Source organism: Eptesicus fuscus, chromosome 15 (assembly GCF_027574615.1).
Source record: "Eptesicus fuscus isolate TK198812 chromosome 15, DD_ASM_mEF_20220401, whole genome shotgun sequence".
NCBI lineage: Eukaryota > Metazoa > Chordata > Mammalia > Chiroptera > Vespertilionidae > Eptesicus > Eptesicus fuscus.
Genome location: NC_072487.1, coordinates 52,353,380 through 52,379,816, shown reverse-complemented (window position 1 = coordinate 52,379,816; position 26,437 = coordinate 52,353,380). Strand labels below are relative to the sequence as shown.

Genomic DNA, 26,437 nt, shown 5'->3' with positions numbered 1-26,437 from the left:
ATATAAAATCCCAATTAATGTAAGTTTAGATTTAGGCATGGCAGTCCTCCATGTCCAAAGCCAGCTGAGTCTTCTGGGCCCATCATAAAACACTTCTTCAGTCTCCACCTACTAACCTCTTCTCAATCTCAGTGGGTCAATTTATTTGTCTATGGACCCTCACCTCCCAACAGGAGAGACAGGTAGGTAACATAAAAGGTTAACTCCATATATCATGGAATTCAAGCCATCTCCTTTGGTGGTCACAAGATTCTGGTATCTAATATGCCTTACAATTTTTATCCCCACAACTTCATTATATTTAGCTTGATTTCTGCCTCATTTGGAATCACAACTTCAATGAGATACTTCTGGGTTTCTGTAAGTCTGGGGTAGACACATTAGATTTGATAGATGTGAGACTTAAGGACTGAAAACATCAACCTGTATGTTCACACAAATAAAAGTCTTCACCCTATCTACCTAGAAACTTGCTTTTCCTTAATTCTGAGAGATCTAAATGTCTTCCTTTCTAATTTACATGTGCTTTGAACTTAAAGTTCTTGAAGTAAAATTCCTTTGAGTCCACGAAGACTCACCTGCTAACTTGGCCACATGGCTCAGGTAAAGATCCTGTCTCTTATGGAATTAGAATTTTCTTTGGGATTCTAAAACAGAATTGGTATTGACCAATCAAATCAGAAAGTTTTCCAAAACAGTTTATGGGTCTATTGAGCCACAGTTTCATTTCCATTGCATAGGGGTGCTTTGTGCTGAAACTCTAAGTTCTAAATTTCATTTTATATGGTCACCACCCAAACTCTGCAGCAGTTACTGATGCTTGTGATACTAAGGTACTTGAAAAGGGTTAGAATTTATTAGCTATTTTTGTTTAAGAAAGTACGACTGCTTATGGCATATTCTACAGAGATTTAGTCAAAGGTAAATGTAAAAGTTCCTTGTAGAGGGCAACTCTTGTGTACAAATCATCTTCCCAGAGAAACTCTTTCTCCACATATAATAATTTTATACGCTCCTTATATTTCAAGGCTCATACTCTTTTTCACCCCCAACGCTTTGCCCAGTAAAGACTTTTCACTGATGCTAACTGCAACTATTTGTATGATAAACTTCAAGTCATTTTCTTTCAGCATGGCTCAAGGTTAGGCTCTTGCTCACAGGTTCCTTCAGGATAAAAGGTGCCATGACTAATAACTCAAATCTGAAAGTGGAGGAGGCATTAGGAGGGAGGAATAAGGAGAAACATACCGTGCAAATATGAGGCCAGTGCTCACATTGTTGTATAATTCCTTGATTAAGTTCTTCTTTATATAACTCTTTGTAAAAATGTGGAAGCTTAGACATCCAAATGCCATTGTTATGCTTGTCTAGCATTTCCTTTATGCGGTTTTGAACCTCATCCATTTTATAAGTGTAAGAGGCAGGAGGCGTGACATTTGGTTTTTCAACAGTCTGATTTAAATTATCTTTAAATTAAAAAAATGATAGAATTAACCAAAATGCTTAATTTAGCTTACTCCCATTACCTAATGATTGTGCTTTAGGCTTTGTCATACTTTAGGCTTGTGGGGCTAGGGATTTAGAAGAGAGCAGCATTAGGCAGAGCAGGACCAGGACAACTTCATTCCAAGTTTTAACCATGAAATAACCAGCAGGGTCAACAGCCACCCACAGAAGGAACCTGGCCCCTTTTTTTGCAAGGGTACTTCATTTAATTTAAACATCAGAATAATCTTGCTTCATAAAGAACAATGAAATTGCCTGGCCACTGTGGCTTAATAGTTGAGTGTCAACCCATGAACAAGGAGGTAGCAGTTTGATTCCTGGTCAGGGCACATGCCTGGGTTGAGGGCTTGATCTCCAGTAGGGGGTATGTTGGAGGCAGCCAATCAAAGATTCTCTCTCATTGATGTTTCTATCTCTCTCTCCCTCTCCCTTCCTCTGTAAAATCAATAAAAATTAAAAAAGAATAATGAAACTTATTATTTAACCAATCATTTTCTAACTGTAACTAAGGAAGGTTCAATTTACACAATAATGATTTATATGCAATACTGAATTTAAAGCTATATTCCACAAGGCATGAGGATAGTCTTAATAGAAAGATCAAAAGATATTTTATAAAAAACTAGAGACCCGATGCAGGAAGATTCATGCAAGAATGGGCCTTCCTTCCCCTGGCTGCTGGCACCGTCTTCGCTCTGGCCCGGAACCACCTTTCCGCTCTGGCTGGGAGCCGCCTTTCTGCCTTCCCACGCTGCCTAGAGGCCCGGAGTGGCTGGGGTGGTGCGGAATGCCTGTGTCGTCGCCATGGCAACGACGCAAGCATCCCGCCCCACTCCTGGCCGCTCTGTGCCTGTGTATGCAAATTAACCCACTATCTTTGTTGGGTTAATTTGCATACTCACTCCTGATTGGCTGGTGGGCATCACGAAGGTACAGTCAATTAGCATGTTTCTCTTTTATTAATGTAGATAATAAACTGTCCAGCTTTTAAGATGTGATCAGTCTTCCCCTTTATTCAAGAGAAAATTTGGCAATACATAGAAGTTCAAAAAACGATCCACTTACACTAATCATCCTAGCCTCAGTTTATAAATATAAATAAAAGGTTTGAAGTACACAGATAAGTATTGATGGTTTTTTATTTCCCCAATTCATATCATTTATCTTTCATAAATAAAGTTTTGACTCTCTTACTCATTTAATTTTTTATCTCACTCATATGTGGAATATAATGATCAACATAATTTGATGAACAAGAATAGATCCAGAGACAAATGGGGGGGTCATACCCAATGGACACAGACACCGGGTCAGTGGGGGCTTGCCCAGGTGGGAATGGCTGGGGGGTGGGAGTGGGGAGTCAACTGGGGAAAAAGAAGACATATGTAAAACTTTAGACAATAATAAAAAAAAAAATCCTTCATTCCAAAAGGAAAATAAATAAATAAATAAAATAAAATGTAGAGTGCCTGAGTTAACATCCTAAGACATTAAAGAAATTTGAGTATTCACGATAGCTGATAGTTCTGTTATTTTAGTAACTATGAGATTCATTCCAGATCTTATTTAAATTTCACTGGAATACAGATCAAAGTACTTTAAAAATTACCAACTAAAAGCAAAATATGTTCACATTTCAATCATATAGGATTTCTACTGGGATTCAACAATTTCACTTTAAACTGCCTGGTATAGACACACAGGCTGAAGAGGCCAGAACGCCAAAGAGCGAGCTATTCCTTGAGGATGGCTGGATGCTGACTGCTTTACCCACCACAGGGCAAGAGACCTAGCCTTGCTGAGACTGTTTGGCTCAGCGAATGAAAGGGTTCAGGGTGCCCACCTAAGTTTCCTATTTAAGGCAGAGCTAATTTATTTAAGTTTTTACCAAATAATGATATAAAAATATCAGAAAAGAGACGACTTTCTCAGAACTGGCCAGAGAGTGTCAGTAGCTGATGCATAGTTGGAGTCTTTGCAAACACACCTGCTTTGTGGAGCCTCTGGAGCCACCTAATGTTAGACAAATCGAGGAGGTAACCTAGGCTGTCAGCAGGCAGAAGAGGTGTGCACACAAGATACTGTGTCCCTTATCACCCTCTCACTCACACTAATAAGAGGGTAAGATTTAATATACATAAATATGAAACTTAAACTCATAAAATAGTTTCAGATACTCTGCCATTTAAAAGCTGGGACCCTAAATCATGTGCAATGACCTCTAAGCATCTAAATATGAATATAAATGATTCCTCAGGTTATAAACTCCAAAAGGTCTGTTAAGAAAACAAAATATGCATATCAGCTGCCAGGTGAATTGCAATCTTCCTGAAAAAGTCCCTTTGGTTCTGCAGGAAAGGCTTATTCTGATTTAAAAGGACTTATAGCCAGTCTAAAGGGTATATGACTTTATTGAGTATAGTGGTCATGTTTCAGGAAATGCATATGTAAGAGTAATTTACATAAAAATAATATTGTTTAATTAATTTCTATAAGAAATACTGGAGATATGCTCTTACAGAAAAAATGATTTCAACTCAGTAAGAATCACACTTAAAGCAGCAAATCTGGAGGAACCAAGATGGCGGCATAGTTAAACAACTAATCTGCTGCCTCACACAACAATTTCAAAAACACAACTAAAAGACAAAAACGTCTACCACCCAGAACCACGGGAAAGCTGGCTCAGTGGAAGATTTACAGCTGAGAAGAGAAAGGAGCACAATCGCTGAAAAGCTGAGGTACGGAGGCACGCGAATCGAGCTGGCGGCGGCGGGCGGCTGGGTGCGCGGCTTTTCTTCAACCCGCAGGGAGACAAGCTCCCGATCACTCTGAAATCCAGTTTCTGGGGACACTCGGGGGACCCAGACGCCTACGGGGAGAAGCTGGACTCTCGGCCATCAGCCATCGGGTCGGAAAGTGAGAGTGACTTTTTTGCAGTGGTGCGCCCAGCAATCATTGTTTACTGCGCTGGTGCGCGGGGCGCAGGGACTTGGAAACGTGGAAAGGCAAAGACGGCTGACGGCAGCCATTGCCGTTGGCCACGCCCCAGCCTAGTGACGCCCTGAGACCCCGCCCCGCCCTGAGGCCCCGCCCCGCACATTCTACAAACCCGCCCAGACTCCACACAGCGGCTTTTGCATATAAATGGCCTGTTCTGTGGCAGCTTAACCAACTACAGCTCCAGACTGCTCCAAAACCGCCCAAGCAAAGGAGGAGAAAACTAGCCCTTGCTGTAGCTCCTGCTGGGGAACACACAGTACACAAGGGTACACCAAGAGTGTCCACCTCAAGTAACTGGGAGGCTGACCCGTTGAACCAATAGGACACCTAGTAGACAAAACTACCCTACCAACTCAGGGAAGCAGAGAATATGAGAAGGCAAGGAAACAGATCACAAACCAAAGAAATGGAGGAGAATAAGCGACTGGACATAGAGTTCAAAACCACGGTTATAAGGTTTTTCAAGAATTTCATGGAAAAGGCCGATAAATTCAATGAGACCCTTGAGGATATGAAAAAGGACCAACTAGAAATTAAACATACACTGACTGAGATAAAAAATATTATACAGAGACCCAAAAGCAGACTAGAGGATTGCAAGAATCAACTCAAAGATTTGGAATATAAAGAGGCCAAGGACACTCCTCCAGAGAAGCATGAAGAGAAGAGAATTCAGAAAGTTGAAGATAGTGTAAGAAGTCTCTGGAACAACTTCAAGCGAACCAACATCAGAATTATGGGGGTACCAGAAGAAGAGAGAGAGCAAGATGCTGAAAACCTATTTGAAGAAATAATGAACGAAAATTTCCCCCACCTGATGAAAGAAATAGACTTACAAGTCCAGGAAGCACACAGAACCCCAAACAAAAGGGATCCAAAGAGGACCACACCAAGACACATCATAATTAAAATGCCAAGAGCAAAAGACAAAGAGAGAATCTTACGAGCAGCAAGAGAAAAACAGTTAGTTACCTACAAGGGAGCTCCCATACGATTATCAGCTAATTTCTCAACAGAAACCATGCAGGCCAGACGGGAGTGGCAAGAAATATTCAAAGTGATGAATAGCAAGAACCTACAACCAAGACTACTATACCCAGCAAAGTTATCATTCAGAATTGAAGGGCAGATAAAGAGCTTCACAGATAAGAAAAAGCTAAAGGAGTTCATCACCACCAAACCAGCATTATATGAAATGCTGAAAGGTATTCTTTAAAAAGAGGAAAAAGAAGAAGAAAGATAAAAATTATGAACAACAAATACATATATATCAACAAGTGAATCTAAAAGTCAAGTGAATTAAAAATCTGAGGAACAGAATAAACTGGTGAACTTAATAGAATCAGAGGCATAGAATGGGAGTGGATTGATAATTCTCAGGGGGAAAGGGGTGTCTGTGTGGGGAGTATGGGAAGAGACTGGACAAAAATCATACACCTATGGATAAGGACAGCGCGGGGGGAGGTAAGGGAAGAGGGGGGTAGGAACTGGGTGGTGGGGAGATATGTGGGGAAAAAGGAGAAACAATTGTAATCTGAACAATAAAGATTCATTAAAATAAAAAAAAAAGAAAAAAAAATAAAGCAGCAAATCCTTTAAATTTCATGCAACATTAAGTGTTATTTCTGAAAATAGTGTGTCCCTCAGGTGGGGCTATAAGCAGGGGATTTACACCTGGAGACAAGATGAGTGGGTACATTTCTAACCTTCAGATTCTTTGACTTTATATTTGTCTCCAACTGTTTTCTTAACGGCCCCCTTTGGAATTTATAAGCACAGGAATCATTTATATTCATATTTAAATACTTAGTGGTCACTACATACAGCTTAGGGTCCCAGCTTTTGAATGGCAGAGCATCTGAAATGATTTTATGTGTTTAGGTCCCATATTTATAGACTTTAAATCTTACCCTTAATGCGTGTGAGGGTGACAAGGGACATAAGTATCTGTGCAGGTGACACTTGGAATTGAAACAGAATAGGTCTAATGTGAGGAAGTCAGAATAATAATGATATCCTTGGAGGTATTATTTTCTCTTTACATCACTTCAACTCATAACTCAAAGGAATTGAGAAAGAGGGGAGGAGAGATATTCCAAGCAGGAGAAGGTGAGAGCAAATGTCAAAGCCATCACCAGATAGTTTTCTTAGGGCTTTGAGGCTCCAGAAGCCAAAATGTATCATGAAGCTAATGTTTAGGGAACGTACCACTCATTTCCTTAGCACAGGTTCTTGAGAGATGTATCTGTAAAGGTGGTGGAAAGGATGCTTTTGGGCTAAACCTAAGGTATAAAGAAAGTTAATTAAAATTAAAATAGCAGAGTTAATACCAAGTTTTAAACACTATACTTTTCATTAAAGTCTCTGTGGCATTGAACATAAAACAAGTCGTTAAAATATTTCACAATAAACTGAAATGAAAATATACCTTATTTCAGCTTTCATGTTTCATATTCACCAAAAGAAAATGTATTGAAAGCTAAATTTCAACTAGGACTATAAAATAATTTGGAAGTCAGAGTTCCAATTAATCACTTTTAAGGAACAAGCAGTACAAAATAATTTTTAAAAACATGCAAAGAATGAACAGTTGAACATAAAGACTATTTTTGGAATATAACTAAAAACTGAAAGACTTGCATCACCAGATATTGAAATGCATAATGAAGTTACAAAAATAGTTGAACAGATAGGTAAAATTGTAGAAAGCTTAGAAACACTCAATTTACATCACATCTTAGCATATGATAACAGTGGCATTTCAAACCAGAGAGAGGATTGCTCGAATAAGCACTTAGGAAAAAATAAAGATTCCCCACCTCATACACTTACTAAAATAATTTTATATGAATTATAATAAATACATGTAGCAAGATTTTCCCAAATATGAGGACAAAGAAATAAACCACACACAGAGATTGCAATAATTTGTGTTCATTTCTGACTCCCTCACTAAGACTCTAAGTGTCTTAATTACCTGTGTTCCCAGTGCCTAGGCCCTAGGGCAATGCTTGGTACATGCAAGGAAGAGTGAATATTGTAGGAATGAATAGAATGATATAGAATTTGTAGTTGACATTTTTTTTCTTTCAGCACTAGAAAAATAGGTCATTTTCTTCATCCATGGCTGCAGATGAGAAATCCACTGTCATTAAAACTGGTATTCCCCTACAGGTGATGTGTCATTTCTCTCCGGCTCTTTTAAAGATTTTGTATTGGTCTTTAGTTTTCAGAAGTTTATTGACGGGTGTCTTGGTGTGGGTTTCTTTAGATTCATCCTGTTTGTAATTCTCTAGGCTTCTTAAATCTATAGGCTTATGTCCTTAGCCAAATTTGAGATATTTTCAACCACTATGCCTTCAAATACTCATTCAAGCCCCACTCACTCTTCTCTTTCAGAGACTCTGATAATACAGACATTAGGTCTTTCTCATTTTCCCCATAGGCCTCTAAGGCTCTGCAAGCTTTTTCTCCCCCATAGGCTCCTCAGGCTTTGCTAGTTGGTTTTTTGGTTTGGGTTTAGTTTGATTTTTTGAAGTCTGTTTACTCTGCTGTTAGATTGGGAAATTTCTATTGTTCTATCTTCAAGTTTATGACTTCTTTCTTGTGTCATCTTCATTCTGCTAATGAGCTTATCCAGCGCATCTTTTATTTTGATGTTGCATTTTAAGTACTATAGTTTCCATTTGGTTCTTTTTACTATGTTCTATTTCTTTGATGAATTTTCTATCCCCCCGCCCCCCCCAAAAATATTGGCAATTGCTCATGGAAACACTCTCATGACAGCTGCCTTAAAATCTTTGTCACACAATTCTAACATCTGATTCATCTTGTGTTGATGCCTGTTGATTATCTATTCTCATTCAAGTTGTCATGTGCCTGGTTCTTAGTACAATGAGTGATTTTTTGTTGTTGTATCCTGGACATTAGGGCACATGTTAGGAAACTTTGGACCACTTACTTCCCTTGGCTTGTGAATGGCAGCATCAAACTCAGACTTTAAAGCTGTGTTATTATTGCCAATCCAGTATTCTGATGCATGTATATATTATGCAACTGCATAATTATGGATTAATTTCTGGAACACAGTCTAAGGTGCAAATCAACAGATTTTATTTAAAACTTACAAAATGTATTCTAAGAAAGGTTCTCAGAAAAAGTTGTAAGTTATACTGAAATGGCATCTTAAAACAATTTGTGAAAGTTTTTAAAATGAATTTCACAAGAAGGGATTACAAAAAATGTGGAGAAAATACAGAACGGAGGTATTCAGAGAAATATATTCATGCAGCCATGAAAAGTGGATTTACAAATAATGATGCTACATACAAATAAACTTACATTAGACAAAACAAAGTATATACATTTCTAACATTTATTACCCTAGGTTCACTAAACTTTTTTTAGCCTGACAAAGAACAAATACCTGTTGTTGGTAGGCATGGTCACATGCCTCTGCATGGGAACATCTTCGAATACTTCACTTCCAACATGTGTGTGTACTGTGTAAGGTGGTAATTCAGCATCAGACTTGACTCCAAGAGAGTTTCCTCTGTCTCTTGACAGAGCTGCATTAGGCTTTCTGCTGATGAAAAAATCTGAAGAAAATCCTGGTTGTCTGAGAGTTGCTTTCGGTTTTCCTATGAAGTTAGACATACAGAATGGAATCATTTAGCTTCCCAAAACCCTAGTTTCATTATGTCGCTCCCCTGTCCAGATGTTTTCTACAGGTCTCTATTCTCAGAGCAGTATGTAAGAATGTGAGGAAGTTGCCACTTGAGGGTTGGTCAGTAGGGGAAGAGTAGGTTGGTATTTAGCAGATGAGGTTCTTAAAAATATGATTTCATCTACTCGACGAGCTAGTTACTTTCCCTCTACTTACCAACTAACACTTTAGTAGCAACCATCTCATGTTCTTACAAACGTACCACACCTCCCCATATTTCAGTCCTCTATCCCCTCTCCATCAATTTAAACTCTTTCCATCATTTGAAGTCTGGGTTCAAATCTCCTCTTCAATATGAAGCCCTCCATTGTCATTCTCACGTAAACTGCTTACTGTGGCATTCAAGCATCTACTCTTTTTAAAATTGAATTTATTGGGGTGACATTTCTTCACAAAACCATACAAGTTTCAAGTGTACAGCTCAATAAATCATCTGCACACTGCATCTTGCGCCCATCACCCCAAGCAAAGTCTTTTTCTGTCCCCAGCTTTCCTCACTTTGCCACCTCTACCTACCTCCCACCCCCTTTCCCTCTGGCTATCATCACCTGCTGTCAGTGTCTGTATGCTATATATGTCTATAGGGGATTTTTGTTTAATCCCTCTTCCTCCTTTCATCTACTCTTTTGTATTACCACTGAGCTATTTCTTGAGAATTTAGTTTTAGAATTGATTATAAGCTCCTCAAAATGAGTATTCAGTAAACACAGGCTGACCTGCCCATATAATACCTCTGTCTACCATATAATTCATATTTTTTAAAAAGAGAATTTATACTAAAAGGCATGATTTGATAAATAATACATTAAATCATAGGTTCTTGGGTTCATCCAACATGCTGGATGAAGCTTTCCCTCAAATAATCTAAAAGAATAACACCACATTTTGCTATAAGCTTAAAATGTACTCTCCGTTATCTCACATTGAGTAATTACTTCATTTAGCAAGTCATGCTCGTCATGTTCACTTGATTTCAAATGAAAATATTAGCTTCAGGATTTCACCCTTGACATATAAATGTTAACAAATATAAGTTTATCATGAATATAAGCAATATTCCCAGAATTGCATATGTCAGTGTATTCATAAACAGGCTTAAAATTTTTAGCACGTGAAAAGACCATACCTTCTAGAAAAAACGGCATGGTTTTCTTTACTCTCATCTGACAATTAACTTGCCGCCCAGTCTTTCTTTTAGAGCTTCTCTGACGAGCCACAAGCTGAGCAATTCTTGCAGTTTCTGTGCAGGCCACAGCATAACAGGTAGTCTATTCGTAAGAGGCAAAGTGAGAGGAGAAACAATTCTCAGACACACTGGTGCCTAGAGGCCATATTTTTAAAAATATATGTTTTTATTGATTTCAGAGAGGAACAGAGAGGGAGAGAGAGATAGAAACATCAATGATGAGAGAGAATCATTGATTGGCTGCCTCCTGCGTGCCCCTACTGTGGATCGAGCCCGAAACCTGGACATGTGCCCTTGACCAGAATTGAACCTGGGACCCTTCAGTTCGCAGGCTAATGCTCTACCCACTGAGCTGAACCACCTAGGGCTAGAGGCCAATTTTCAAAAGTGGATCTCAGTGAGTTTATATGTCCCAAATCAAGCTGTATGCAAATATGCATATCACTCTCTTCTTGATCACGTTGGAGCAGAATTTTATTTTCTACATAGAAATCAAGTACAGTCTAACATACTGAATAATCTTCCTTGGTTAAATTCAAAATTTCATTTATTCCTAAACATGTATTTATGAAGCATCTACAATGTGCTAGGTACTATGGGAATAACAAATGAACCAAAGGAAACCTGTGATCTACACATATTATCTAACACTAGCATTCCTGTTGCAGGAAGATTCCTGCAATAGGGCTTCCTGCTGCACTCTATCCTGCCCCTCCTGCTTTCCTCCCTTCTCCACCAGCCCGCCTGCTCTCCTTCCTTCTCCCCCGGCCCTGCCTGCGCTCCTTCCTTCTCCGCCAGCCCCGCCTTCTCTGCCAGCCCACCTGCACTCCTCCCTTCTCCTCCACCCCGCTTGCTTGCTTCTCCGCAGCTTTGCTCCCTTCTGCAGCTCTTGGCTTCTTTCTACGCTGTCTTGATATGCAAATTAACCGCCATCTTGGTGGGATATTTTGCATACTCGCCCTGATTGGCTGGTGGGTGTGGCTTGGCTGGTGGGCGTGGCTTGGCGTAGCAAAGGTGCGGTCAATTTGCATATTAGTCTATTATTAGGTAGGATAATCTGTGAGATATATTTTATTCCATTTAATACAATGGGAAAACAGAGGCTCAGGAAAGTTAGCAACTCACCCAAGTCACACAGCTAGGCTATCTGAATCCAAAGTAGGCACTCATAACTGCTATGTTGCATTACTTTTCAAAGACCACTAAATCCTAGTCTTGACACTGCAAAGATTAGCTTGGTGATTTAGGGCAAATTAGTTAACCTCCCAATCTCAGAATTTGCAGCTGTAAAAAAGGGTTTACAGGGCTTAGATTTAGGGTTTTCAAAGTGTTCAGTGGAGCCATAGGATTCCATGGAGTTGCCTCAGGGGCCTCACAGTGGCTAGGTATGGAAGTTAGGCAGGCCAGGACCCTCTGCTCCTGCTTAAAACAGCAGCTCAGCTTTTTATCTTAAAAACAAAACACACACAAAAAAAACTTGTGCAACATATAGGATATTTGAAAAAATATTTGACAAAAGTATGTAGACTATTAGGATTAGATGATCTCTAAAGCCCCATTTAGTATTTAAGTCTTGGATTCTAAATTGAACTCAAGAACGGGAAAGCAAAAATAAGCCAAAGCATGTTCCTACTCTTTGGCCCAGTATTTCTAAATCTGAAAATATGTTAAGAAGAAAAAATTACATACCCAAATATGTGCAATAGGGCCTATTCTAACAGTCAAAACCTGGAAACATTAAAAATGTCCAAAATAGGGAAGTAAGAGAGTAAATTATATTAAAGCATTATTAGTAACTCTATTAAAGCATTATTACTTTATTAATTCATTCATTTAATCATTCATACATTCATCATTTACTAAGCACCAACAATTAGGGATGAAAAACAATCTCTCATCCTAAAGAAACTGATGAATGAAAGAGAGAGGGCAAAGAGACTAAACAGAAAACACTGTGTCAAGTAGGATGTTAGATGTATTACAAGGTGCCAAGTGGACAGAGAAGATGGCTTAAATCTCTCTAGGAGAATCAAGGATGCTGAAGAAAGTTTTATTATTAATATAATATTTAATTAATTTATAGCTTCTCCTTATAAAGATTAGGTGACCCTCCCCTTTGACCACTGCTGATCCTGGGACCCTTTTCCCTCCTCTACCCATTGCCTCCCCTGTGCACTGCAAATAGAGGAACAAATATAGTAAGTTTTGGTGAGAAATACTTCATACTTGTTTGATGTACTTACATTTATAGAAATGTACCCAGAAAAATGTACTGTTTTGGGGGATTGGTGTTTTTGCCTGTCTTTTGGGTGATGGTTTGTCCATATCTTCCACACTGTACATTGGGCAGATACCAAGATGTGAAACTGCTGGGTGACAGGGTACGCACAAGAAAAAACTTACTTGCTACCAACAAATTGCCCATGTTATACATAAAATACTCTTCCAGAGAATATAAATATGAATACATAATATTATTCTAGAGAAACTAAAGGATTTGAATTATGGAATAATATGATCACATTGGTGTGAAGGCAAGACCAGGCGAGAGAGAGAAAGGACTGAAGACAGGGAGAATGGCTGGGAGGGCCCTGAAATAATCAAATGCTAAATGATCAATGAGGGATTGAACTGGGGTCCAGATAGTAGGAATAGATATGAGTGAAGTCAAATGATGAGAATTTAAAAGCATCTGTTAGTTTGGCAATCAGGAGGTCAATGACCTGGGGAAAACAGTTGTAGCAGGTTCATAATGGGTGGGTGTGACATTTAGGCACTTAAGATTTCCAGTACAGTTACTTTGGATGTTGAGACTGAATGAACTTTAATTTTAAAATTTCTTATTTAATATGGTTAAAATCTTATTTTTACAACAAATGAATTTGAGGGGTTAACCAAAATAATCAGAATCTAGACTGTGCTTTTTTAAAAATTCTCAAAATTGATTTTTAGAGAGAGAGGGAGGGAGGGAAGGAGGGAGAGAAATAAACCGAACACACCCTGAACAGGGATCAAACCTGCAACCTAAGTATGTGCTCTGACCAGAAATCGAACCCACAACCTTTTGCTGTACGGGATGACGCTCCAACCAACTGAGCCACCCGGCCAAGGCTTAGCTAGCACTTTTCATTTTGACTTCTATCACAGATGAGATTGAAAGCACCAAAGAGGAAATTAAGAACTGGTGTGACTTTTCTGACATGCACAAGTACCCCCTTACCTCACCAGATCTACTGGTCTCTATCCTGACCACTGCTGGCACACTTCTCAGATAGGCTTCTAGTGACGGGTAACCTAACTGCTTGAAGGGGATCCAGTCTCCAGTCAAGGATTTGTACTCTCCTTGCAGCCGAGGCAATGCTATTCCATTCTTATGAGACTGTAGAACAGCTCGTAGCATTTTTGAAACCAGATCTGCTTCCAGCATCTTCACCTATAAGAGCACAGTGCAAGATTACTGTGAGATGATTCATTAGCCTGTGAATTCAAGTAGATTTTCAGAGTTTATACTTGTTAGACTATTTGATAAATTGTTACGGGATACTTTCTGTGCTATTACAATAAAGAGCAATAACTGTGATGGTAGAGAAAAGCACAGAATGTTAGGAGGACACAGGAAGTCAGAAAGCCACAAGGACTAGCCTCTGAAGGGAAGATATCAGGGAATGTTTCCCAGATGAGGGGAGGCCCGAATGGAAGCCTAACAGACAAGAAGGAATCAGCTAGACAAAGAGGAAAAGGGTGTGTGTGGGGGGGTGGCAGGGAATGGAGAGGTATCAGCCCCAGTAAAGGAAACAGAAAGTGCAAAAGGCACAGCAGTGAGAGAGAAGTTCATGGTTGTTCTGAGAATTCTGGTAGTTAAGTGGCTGGACATGATTGAACAAAGACTCCAAGCTAAGTAAGGGCTGAAAAATAGGGATGGGAGAGGTGGGAAGAGGCAGACCCAGAAGAGTCTATCATATTATGCTAATATGTTTGCATTTTTGCCAAAAGTAATGTGGGGCCTTGGAGAGGTTTTAAATAGGGGGATAAAATGATTAATTCTGCATTTTAGGAATATCACTATTCTGTAGTGGGGAAGATAAATTAGAAGAAGAAAGATTAATGACTTGTAAGAATACTTAGAAATGTGGATGACCTGAAAACAGGGCCTTGGGAATCAGCAAAATATCAATTTGAGAGGTAATTAGGAGGTGAAGTCAACAGTAATTGATTAGCTGGTTTGGATGATGAGGGAATTTCCAAATTCCTATTTTAGAAGCATGGTGCATAGTAATGACCCACACTGAGGTGAGGTAGATCTGCAAAATAAAGTAATAGAGTGAATTAATTTTGGACATAGAAGTTTGGGATGCTCACAAGGCAGCCACACAGATATACTTACTAGGAATTTAAGTTAGATGTCTGAACTGGTTATAGATTGCTGGCCTTCAGCATATACGTGGTATTTCATAACTAGGGAGTTAAAAACAAAGTTAAAGATGGACCTTTGCGAAAGGCTGTCATTTAAGAAGTAGGCAAGGAAGAAGAATCGTATAAAAGGCTGAGGAAAAAGGACCAGAGAAATAGAAGTAGAAAAGGCAGAGTGACAGTGTCATATAAACAAAAAGAGGAAAGAACCAAGAAAAATGGCATATTCGAAAGTGTCATCTGCAGCAGCCAAGTAAGAGAGAAAAAAGCAAAGCGACTGTTGAATTTTGGTACCTAGGAAATCCATGAGGACCTTGGATAAGAATTTTCATTGATCAGCAACAGGCATGTTTCAAAAGGAGAATGACATTTAAACAGCCAAGAAAAGTGGGAAGCATTAAAGGAAGCAGAAAGGTAAGCCATGGACAACTTATTATATTCTCCTTCAACAGTGCTATCCAACAGAATTTTCTGTGATGATGAAAATGTTTTATATCTGTGCAGTCCAATATGGTAGCCAATAGCCACATGAACTACTAAACCATTGAAGTGTGGCCAACATGACTGAGGAACTGTATTTTAATTTATTTATTTTTTGTTTTTTTCCCCATTTTTTTTATTAAGGTATTATATGTGTACATATCTTACCATTGTCCCCCCCTCCACTCCCATACATGCCCTCACCCCCCAGTGTTTTGTGTCCATTGGTTATGCTTATATGCTTGCATACAAGTCCTTCGGTTGATCTCTTATCTCCCCCACCTCTCCCTAACCTTCCCGCTGTAATTTGACCTTCTGTTTGATGCTTTACTGCCGCTGTATCTATCTTTTTGTTCATCAGTTTATAATGTTCTTTATTATCCATAAATGAGGGAGATCATGTGGTATTCTTCTTTCATGGACTGGCTTATAAAAATTAAATATAGTTGTTAGATACCACATTGAACAGCAGAGAATTCTGTCAATTTCCTCATTTGTCCTTTTGAAAAAGGAGACAAAATATTAGCTCAAGTGTGGGTCCTTTTAATTATAAATATGATATTCAAATGACAGCAAGGTTTAAGTGACAAATATTTAGACCTAAGTATTCCTCATGTGCCTTCTTGCACTTAACATTAACTTTTTTTAAATTGTCACCACCAGCACCAACAACATTTAACTAATACCATAGTCTTGGAAAGTCCTATACTAGGTCTATATTCTTATACTCTCTGTAGATAGATAAATAGACACATACACATACATATTTATATATATATATATATATATATATATATATATATATATATATATCAAAATCTTCATTTAGGTATAATTTACATACAATAAAATTCACTCATCTTATGTGTACACTTGTTGAGTTTTGAAAAATATACACACTCATGCAATCATTACCACAATCAAGACATAAACATTTCCATCAGCAAAAAAGTTCCCTCCTGTGGGGTGCATACTTATGTAAAAGTAAAATGTACAACAACAATAGCACAAAGACAGAGAAACTGGAAGCAAACCATTAGAAGGTCCTTATACTGTACATGAAATAGCAAAATATTATTTGAAAGTGGAATGTGATAAAAACATAAATTGTAAACACTATGGCAACCACTAAAAATGTTTAAGGCAGTATAACTAATAAGCCAGTAGTAAAGATAAAATAGAATAAAAAATTCAATCAAAAAGCAGGCAGGCAGAAGTATAAAAAAAACTTAGAAGGAAATAATAAAGATGAGAGAAAAAAGAAAAACAATAACAACAAAGAATAGACAGGACAATTAGAAAACAGCAAGCAAAATAGTAGATTTAAAACCAACCGTACCAACAATTATATTAAAGGTAAATGACCAAAATATTCCAATACAAAGTTACAGATTGGCAGAGTGGATGTAAAAGCAAGACTTACCAAATATTATCTCAAAAAAAACTATTTTAAATATAAATACATGGATTACAAGTAAAAAAATAGAAAAAGATATTCCATGCTAATACATGACTATATTAATATCAGAACAAACAATATTGGCAGAGACAAAGAGAGACATTATATCATAATTAAGAAGTTAATTCAACAGAATGACGTAACAATCCTAAGTGATATTGCACCTGACATCAACTTCAAAACACATGAAGCAAAATCAATAGAACTGAAAGAATAAATAGATTCATAGTTATTGGTAATTGGTACAACCAGTAAACAAAAAAATCAGTAAGGATATAGAAGAGTTCAACAACACTATCGACCAAACTAATCTAATTTATATTTATAGAATACTCCCCTCCAACAACAGAATATACATTCTTTTCAAGAGCACATGGTACATTCACCAAGATGGAATATATTCTGAAACTCAAAACAATCCTTGACCAATCTATAATAACTGAAATTACACAAAGAGTGCACTATGACCAGAACAAAATTAAATTAGGTACCAATGACATTGATATATGTATTGGCAAATTTAATGACATACTTCTAAATAAGCAATTATCAAAGGGAAAACTCTCCAAAAATCAGAAAATATTTTTAAATAAATGAAAACACAATATATAGAAATTTACTGGTTGCATTTAGAGGCAAATTTGGAGCATTATATGGTTACTAGTGACCCGGTGCATGAAATTCATGCACATTAAAAGGGGATTAATTAGAGGAAATAATTTAATACTACTATTTGCCCTTTCTCTATATTAGAAGTGTCAGAGATGAAAGAAAATTAGTAAAATATATATGAAAACCTTCCTCCTGTCAGAGTCTGGGGCTCACCACGGGACCCAGAGTCAAGTTCCCGCCTGCCCACATGCACCTCAAAACTGCATGAGACCCAGACCTGCTGGCCTCCCACATTGGGCTAGATCCAGACCTGGCCAGTCCCACTCTTGTTAAGCCCTGCGGGGCAGGGGGCATAGCCTCAGGTCCCCTGGCCCGGCGCCAGGATGGGGGGGGGGCATGGCCTGAGGTCCCCCAGCCCAGACCAGGGCAAGGGGCGTGCCTTGAGGTCCTCTGCCAAGCCCCACCAGGTGGGGGACATGGCCTGAGGTCCCCCGTCAAGCCCCACCAGGTGGAGGGGCTCAGCCTCAGGTCCCCCGGCCCAGCACCGGGAGTGGGGCGCAGCCTCAGGTCCCCCGTCAAGCCCTGCTGGACGGGGTGCAGCCTGAGTTCTCCCGACTCAGCACTGGGGGTGCACCTTGAGGTCCCCTGACAAGGCCCACTGGCTGGGGGGCACGGCCTGAGGTCCCCTGTCAAGCCCAGCCAGGCAGGGGGGCACAGCCTCAGGTCCCCTGGCCCAGTGCTGGGGCGAGGGGTGCAGCCTGAGGTCCCCTGTCAAGCCCCGCCGGGTAGGGGGTGCGGCCTGAGGTCCCCCGGCTTGGCGCTGGGGTGGGGGGGGGAGAGCAGCCTGAGTTCCCCTAGCCCAGCACCAGGATGGGAAGCACACCTTGAGGTCCCCTGTCAAGCCCTGCCAGGTGGGGGAGTGTGGCCTGAGGTGCCCTGTCAAGCCCTGCCAGGTGGGGGGGTGCAGCCTGAGATCCCCTGTCAAGCCCCACAGAGTTGGGGAGGGCGTAGGCTCAGGTCCCTGCTGATTGCTCGTTAAGGCTCCTTATGGAAACTTGGCCTCAGCTGTGGGTGCAGCCATCTTTGTGACAGAGTGATGGTCAATTAGCATATTCCCTCTTTATTAGATAGGATGTTAGAAAAGAAGAAAGGTCCCAAATCAGTGATCTAATCTACAACTTTGAAAACAAAAGAGAGCAAATTATAGCAAAAGTAGAAGGAAGGAAATCATAAAAATGAGAACAAAATAAACATTAAGATTATGAAACAGGTCTATAACGAAGACAAAACTAGTATTTTGAGAACATCAATAAAATGGATAAACTTCCAGGCTGATTATTAAGGAAAACACACACATTACTAATAATATGATTGAAAAGGGGGGCATCAATTCATCAGGAAGACATAACAATCCTCAGCATTTACCACCATCATCAAATACTTTACTGAATTTTACTGGCTGTCTCCCCAACTTGAATGTAAGGTTTGTGAAAGCAGGGATTTGTAAGGTTTTGGTCACTGCCGAATTCCTCCTGCCCAGGCCACAAGAGGAGCTCAATAAACATTGAATGACTGAATGAGAAAGTCTCCATCTACCTAACACCACTGCTTTTCTCTCCTGCTCACTAAAATATATGCATGTGAACTATTAAAGGAATAAGTTTTATGTTAAAAATTATTTGCAGGGGGAAAAAAGAGAAAAAAATATTTGCAAATTTTAATGACTGTTATCGACTGACTGAGACAGCCAATTGTGTCACCAAGCTGTCATTGAGAACCATCAGGTGGATGAATTCTGGGCCTTGCTACTCTGAGCCAGTGTTCTCATAGGCAGGCCCAGGTCAAGGCCACAGCAAACTGCACAGAGTCTATACATTCCGATGAGCAGTGAGCACTGCTTGAATACTGGTGTCTCACACATATTCCTGTTTTTCAAACAGTGTACAGACACCATTGGGATTTACAAACCCAAACTGATATTGAATTCACAACAGCTTTGGGTAGTGATGTATTTTATCAACCAATAGACACTAGAAGAAGTACAACCACTAGTGTGTGAGGTTTCACAACGTTTTTTACAAAGCTAACAAAAAGGACCTTATACTTAAGACTGGAAAGCAATGCTTGACCACAAGAAGGCAATCTAAATTAAGTACCCTTCCACTCCCCCCCCTCTACCCCGTGACTTTGAAAACACATGCTATTTTCATGGAATACTACAATCCTCTATTTGCATACAACTTTTGGAGGGAAGAGCAGTTCCTTAGACTATAAGACTGAGGATCCCAAAGCTGGTGAGAAGCAGTTAAGCACAGTAAGACCTGGAACAGCAGGTGTGACTGTATGTCTTGTTCAGATGTATGTCTTGTTCTCATGCTTTGCAGTCTGGTTTGCAATTCCTACATTAGCAATATCACTTTAGGCATTGAACAAAAGGAGAGGTACTAAAGCTTTTAAAAAATCATTATCATTTTCTGATCTACTATATTGCTTCAAATGCTCTAAGTTTTGTTAATTCCTTTGTTATCATGGCATATTTTGAGATTTCCTGAAGATGGCAATTATACTTGAGAACTTTTACAAAAGGTGGAGTATATGAGAATACTTTCCTCTAACTATAAAAATCAAGTTTACCATCTTGAATGTCATCCATTAGAAACAAAAGGAAGTTTATCATGGAAATTTCAACTCTTAGTGTCTCAATGGGAAACCTTAGGCATCCCTCCAAAAACTAAGTTTGAAGTTTCTCTAAAGTGGCTTCCCAAAATTCTAAAGTTGCCAATTTGATCTTTCAAATCTCTTCCCCATTATTTCTATTCTCTAAAAGTGTTGTAATAAATACAATTTAGAATTTAAGAGAATTCAACTTACTTAGATTTTAAGAATGTTATGCAAGGCTTGGTGGACCATAAGGTAGGCTAGGTTGGGAGAAATAAGGTTGGGCATCTCTGTTTTAGCCCACAGGTTCTCAGATTAAAACCCTTAAGGGTTTCCCTAGACAACGAAGAGGCTTAAGGGAGCTGTTTCCGCTGAATAAGAATCCTAAACAGCAGAGTAAAGTGGAGGTGGATCTGGAGAATTAAAGTATTTTTTATTTAAAAAACTGACCAAGGTCAGCTAGCAAAGACCACAGTCAAGAAGGAAGAAACTGGCCACAACAGATCACAACATATTGTACTTGACTTTCGCTTCCTTCCTCTCATTCTTTTTTCTCCTCCTTTCTTTGCTTCTCTTTCTGAATGACTAGTTTGAAAGTAGAGTTACATGTGCTTACCACAATACTTGACATCAGTAGTTACTTAATTAAAAACATTTCCCTAGAAGCATGGTGTGGACAGAAAACTACCTATGAATATATGGCCAAGAGTGCAATGATATAAGCATTGGCATACTATGAACAGGAAAGCTTGGTAAGAAAGCCACTGGATCTCCTCCAACATCATCTCTAATCTAAACGATAGGCAAAAAGTCATTTACTGCTTTGGCAAATGGTCTCGCAGCAGAGATCCCCTGCCAGACACAACCCCACAATGTCCCTAGGCTCTGCCTGGCCAAGGAAAGCAGCACAGGATGGTGGGCCCAACCTCAGCAAGGGGAGCTGAGAGACGCATGGGCGTCTAGTGGGCACCTTCACACCATCTCCTCCAAGCTCTTCAGTTTACAAGTAAGGAAATTGAGGCCCAGAGTCAATGTTCCAGGTCTTACATATTTTTATGGCCAGAACCACAAGAATCCAGATCTTCTGACTCCCAAACATAGGGCTTCTTCTCAGACAGCTGCTCCAAATGTAGAGTGGAATATGCTTCTGAAAGTAAATCTGCCTTAGGATCACTGACAACAACCCTGGGTTGTGCTCAGCAACTAGCCCTTAAAGTGGCATGAAGCAGGGATCTGCCACATTCTGATGGAAGGGTGTGGCATCCAAATTCAAAAGAACTGCCAACTATTGCAAAAATTCAATGGTGGCAATTGAAACCTTTTATCGTTTCATCCTGTTCCTTTTCTCTTTGCTACATAATCAACTATGAGTACCCCCAAGTGTTGATATGTACAAGAAGTGGGGCAAGAAGTAGGGGAGAATAGTGACAACTTTTAGAAAAGCAAGATTTAAACATTTTCAATAGCCTAAAATAATTCTCACATTCTAAACTGTATTTTGGAAATTCACAGTTTTTCTCTTTCATACACCTAAAAAGAGTCCTGAGAAACAGTCTTATTTTTGCCAGTAAGAGAAATACAAGTATCACATGACCTCACTCATATGTGGACTCTAATGAACAAAATAAACTGATAAACAAAATAGACCCAGAGCCATAGAAGCAAGGAACAGACTGATGAATCTCAAAGGAAAGGTAGGGATGGGTGGGTGGTTGGAGAGAGATTAACCGAAGAATTTATATGCATATATGCATAACCCCTGGACACAGACAATAGTGTGTTGAAGGCCTAGGAGGGGAGGATAAGGGGGGAGGGTAGTATCTCCTCAGGACATACACATCTAGCAACTGGATGCTCTTATCCTTGAAGACACTATTTTAGCAACAAGCCAGGGTTCTAAAGTCCAGAATGTCTGTGCTGAAAAGATTTGAGACATCAGCCCAAACCCCTCATCTTACAAAATAATACAATGAGCCTAAGAGAAGAAATGCTTTTGCCAAAGACCCTCCACATGATTCCTCAACTTGTAACAGTTTAACATGTTTATTATTTTTCCCCAATTGTAGTCTACTTGTTACCACCTGAATCACTCCTTTATCAACTTTTTAAAAGGAAAGATAATAATTAATGGCTCAGATGGTGACATACTTCCACACAGTATCTTTAGGAAGCAGCTTTCTTTTTTATTATTGTAATTTCAAACTTCAAATTATCCATGCATGACTAACTTCATACTATCCTATATAATAAAGAGGTAATATGCAAATTGACCCTCTTGCCCTCACAAGATGGCCGCCCCCACATCCTCACAAGATGGCTGCCACAAGATGGCCACCCCCACGTTGTCACAAGATGGCCGGCAGGGGAGGGCAACTGGGGGCAACCAGGCCTGCAGAGGAGGGCAGTTGGGGGGGGGCAGGCCTGTAGGAGAGGGCAGTTGGGGGCGATCAGGCTGGCAGGGGAGCAGTTAGGTGTCAATCAGGCCAGCAGGCAGGCAAGTGGTTAGGAGCCATTAGTCCCGAATTGTGAGAGGGCTGTCAGTCATCTCCCAAGGGGTCCCAGATTGGAGAGGGTGCAGGCTGGGCTGAGGGACACGCCCACCCCCAGTGCTCGAATTTCATGCACTGCGTCTCTAGTGAGTATATAAACAAGGGCTTTACATAAATCTATATTTGTACTAGAGATGACAAACTGGTTTATTTAGGAGTGTGGATCTTAATCCTATTTATGCTACTTATCAGCTGTAACCTTGTGAGCAAGTCATTTTTGGTCTCTTTTTTCACGTGAAAGATAAGGAAGGTGGACAAGAACCATGATTCTCAATCTTCCGTGGAGTCCTTAGAGCTCTAAAATGGGGTCCAAAGGCCTAATGGGAACCATGGATTTGTTTCCCCTGACAAAGTTGCACGACTAAAATACTGAATTCACGTTGGGGTCACACTGGGTAACTTGTGCTGATTAGAAGCTCTTATTGGCAAATACACACACACACACACACACACAAATCTTTAGCTAAAAATGATTTTTTTAAAATAGCTTGTTTGAAAGACAGAACTTTACAAAAAAAGTGGCCCAATGGGGAAATAATAAAAAGAAAGCACTAAGTTGGAGTACTGGGTGGAGAAAGTAGGTTTTACATAAAGAAAGAAAAACCAATTCACACAAAAATGAAATTAGATTTCATTCCATACACCAGGGCATTTCTGTCCTTCCTGTATTTATCTGCTGACCCTGAAAGTGCCCAGAAGCAAATCACTCACTCTATGTCAAATACCAATTTTTGAAAACAGCACTTGATCAAACACAGAGTAGGCACTTAGAGTCAGATTATTAAATGTTTTTCCTTTACATTCAAACTAAGTCTCTAACTAGATTTATTGCATGGAGAACATAAAGAGAGGTCCTTCAAGAAGTTTAAATTTTGCCGAAACCGGTTTGGCTCAGTGGATAGAGCGTCAGTCTGCGGACTGAAAGGTCCCAGGTTCGATTCCGGTCAAGGGCGTGTACCTTGGTTGCGGGCACATCCCCAGTAGGAGGTGTGCAGGAGGCAGCTGATCGATGTTTCTCTCTCATCGATGTTTCTAACTCTCTATCCCTCTCCCTTCCTCTCTGTAAAAAATCAATAAAATATATTAAAAAAAAAAAAGAAGTTTAAATCTCTTGGTACAAACTACAATAGCTCATTCAGCCACATTCAACCAGTACACTTAAAAGGGCATTAGCAGGGATTACATTTCCAGTCTACAGGGACTGAAATCCGAAAACACCGCCAACCGCTGCCTCACAGTCTCACTGTGTTAACTAGGGAGGCTGTGTGCCACTAAAGGGTCTTGTACCAGGCACAGGAGATGAGGGTTCTAATCCAGCTGGGCCCAGGAGCAATTCCCTGAATTCCCTGCACCCAGCACAGTACTTTACATGTAACTGATGCTCAATGAATGTCAGTTGAGTGGAACTGCAAAAATCTCCACCACCTGCCACTTTATATTATGTAGAGGATTTAAAGATGTGTCCCTGCTTCCAAGAAATTGAAGCCCAATTATGGAAATGATGGGAAGTATGGTGGGAGTTAACATTTCCTGACTAGTTACTACAAGCCAAAGAACTTACAATAGTTATCTCTTAAAAGCTGTGCAGACTAAGTTAAATATTTCCATTTGACACAGAGAAAACCAGGCTCAACGGAAGTATGCAATCTGTTCAAGATCACAGTTAGTAAGAGGAGAAGCCCAGACAGATTCCAATCCAGGTCTGCAAAGGCCACAATGTTTGCAGTATGCAACACCTACACATCAAGGCAGCCCATCAAGGCAGCTCGGTGTAAGCTGGGGACTTGTGTCTAAATTTCACTTTCAGTCATTAAGTCAATGCTTATCACTAGACAGAATACGCTTCTGCAATTTTTTCCACTTGCACAATTTGGGGGTTGGGGGTAAGCTGACCTAGATCAATGGTTTGTTTTGTTTTGTAGGACAGTTATCAGAATCCTTTTGGGCCCTGGACTTTTTTCTAATATAGGTATTTCCCCTTTTCTGCTCAAGTAATGGAAATTATTTGGGAGTGACACCCTTGGTTATTAACGGAAATATATCATGTCCCTCCAGTGGATCGGAGCAGTCAAGTTGTGTGAGCTCCAAGCCTCCTCCCATTAAGTTGAAGCTGAGAACCGGGCCCTGCTGGATCGAGGGGAAAGTTAAGGGACAAACTCATTCACGGATTCACGTTTCCTTCTGAGCTTGGAGCTCGGTACCCACCCTGTGCTCACGGTTTGATGGAACGGGTGGTATTGGCGTCCCGCATTACCTGGGGCGGCCTGCATGGGCTGGTCCAAAAAGAGAAGCCCGTGTCGGTATGGAACTTAAAGCTCCAGGAATAAAACACGGGCGTTCATCCAGCCTGGGGCTCGGATCTCCCAGGTTCCGGGCAGAGACAGACAGCTGAGCGAGCTGACGGCTGTGGCTGTGGCGGTCCCGCCGGTGCCAGGAACCACTTCCTGGTCAGCGCCCCCGCCCCGCGGCCACACCCCCGCTGCCGCAGTTCCCCCGCTGCTCCGAGTTTCCCGGGGCAGGAGGGTCCGTCCGACTCCCGGGTGACCGCCCAGCCGGCCCCGAGTGCCCGGGGGGAGGGGTCCCATCAGAGATTTAAAACACAGCGCTCTGGAACTCCAACTCCCCGGCGCCCGGCCCGTTTCCGGCGGTCGGGACCGCGGCATCCCCCGCGGCAGCAGCCAAGAGGCCCGTTCAGGTCCCGCCCGGGCCACTGTCCCGCGGGGGACACAGGTGCGCCGCGCCGGCCCCAACCTTGTCCGACTTCGCCGGGCACCTGTCGCACCCTCGGCCGCAGGATGTGCGCTCACCTGGTTCCGGGGGCCCACGGCCGGTCCCCACGCCTCCGGACCCCGCTCCCGCCGCCGTCTCCGTCCGGGCCACAGCCGCGGCCGCCGCCCACTTTCGGTTTCCCCCGCACCGCCCGAGCTGCCGCTGCGGCTCGGGAATCACCGCCAGCCCCCGCCCCGCCCCGTCCCGTCGGCCCCGCCCGCCCTCCCCGAGAGCGCCCAGCCTCGGTGTGCGCACGCGCGGGCTCTCCGGCCGCGTCGGCCCACGCCGGCGTCCCGCGTGGGAAGGGAAACCGACGCCGCCTAGCGGTTTCTGCGCGTGCCCACTCGCGGGCCCGGGGCGCAGACTGCGGGGTGGGCTCAGCAGCGCCTCCTCCTGGGCGGCGCAAGTATAAGCGGGCCCGGGACCGGCAGAACCCACCCGCTCTGGCGCGCTCCTGCTGTTGCGTTCAACCTTGCCATCCGGCATTTCATTCAACTCTTGCTCATTCAATTTTTATTCAGCTAGACAGCCACCCCGCCGCTCATTTCCTTTAGGTCTTTTTCAAGCTTCGCCCTTTCGGGGAGAGTGGCCACAATCTCAAAAACGTCAATCTCCTTCCCTCATGTTCCCTGTCTCCCTTCTCTGCTCTCTCTCCTTAGCCCGCTGAATGTTTTCCTACCTTTTCCTATCTACTCTCCTCCTCAAGTTAAAGATCTATAAGCACAGGGATCTTTGTCTTGTTCCCTAGTCTAATCCCAGAGCCTAGGACAGTGCCTGGCACATGATAAATTATTTGTCAAATGCATTCATTCATTCTAAAATTATGAACACCTAATATTTATTCATTTATTTCTTCTGCACATATAGTATTGCCAACACTTACTGGGCATATTGGTTATAGTCCTTAAACCAACATATGATCCAGCAATTCCATTTCTAGAGTTTACCCAAGAAAAATGAAAGCGTATGACCACTTTAAGACCTGGACAAGAAAGAATATTCATAGCAGCTTTAATCCTAACAGCCAAAAATGGAAACACACGAATGTTCATCAGAAGGTGAATGGACAAACAGTATAT

The 26,437-nt window shown here is 41.1% G+C and overlaps 1 protein-coding gene across 2 annotated transcripts in view; it reads right to left on the bottom strand.

Moving 5' to 3' along the window:
- TDRD7 (tudor domain containing 7) overlaps nt 1-25,518 on the bottom strand; it is a 56,704-nt gene extending 31,186 nt beyond the window's left edge. The window contains exons 1-7 of one of the 2 annotated variants that reach the window (XM_028145978.2): nt 14,806-14,876; nt 14,560-14,722; nt 13,642-13,854; nt 10,362-10,503; nt 8,936-9,149; nt 6,718-6,791; nt 1,249-1,466 (exon numbers count right to left, since the gene is read on the bottom strand). In XM_028145978.2, coding sequence (XP_028001779.2) covers nt 1,249-1,466; nt 6,718-6,791; nt 8,936-9,149; nt 10,362-10,503; nt 13,642-13,848 — 855 coding nt within the window. In that variant the 5' untranslated portion in view covers nt 13,849-13,854; nt 14,560-14,722; nt 14,806-14,876. Of the gene's footprint in view, nt 1-1,248; nt 1,467-6,717; nt 6,792-8,935; nt 9,150-10,361; nt 10,504-13,641; nt 13,855-14,559; nt 14,723-14,805; nt 14,877-25,396 lie in introns of those variants that run through there. The other variant, XM_008141879.3, reaches the window with a different exon arrangement.
- Between the last annotated feature and the right edge of the window lie 919 nt (nt 25,519-26,437).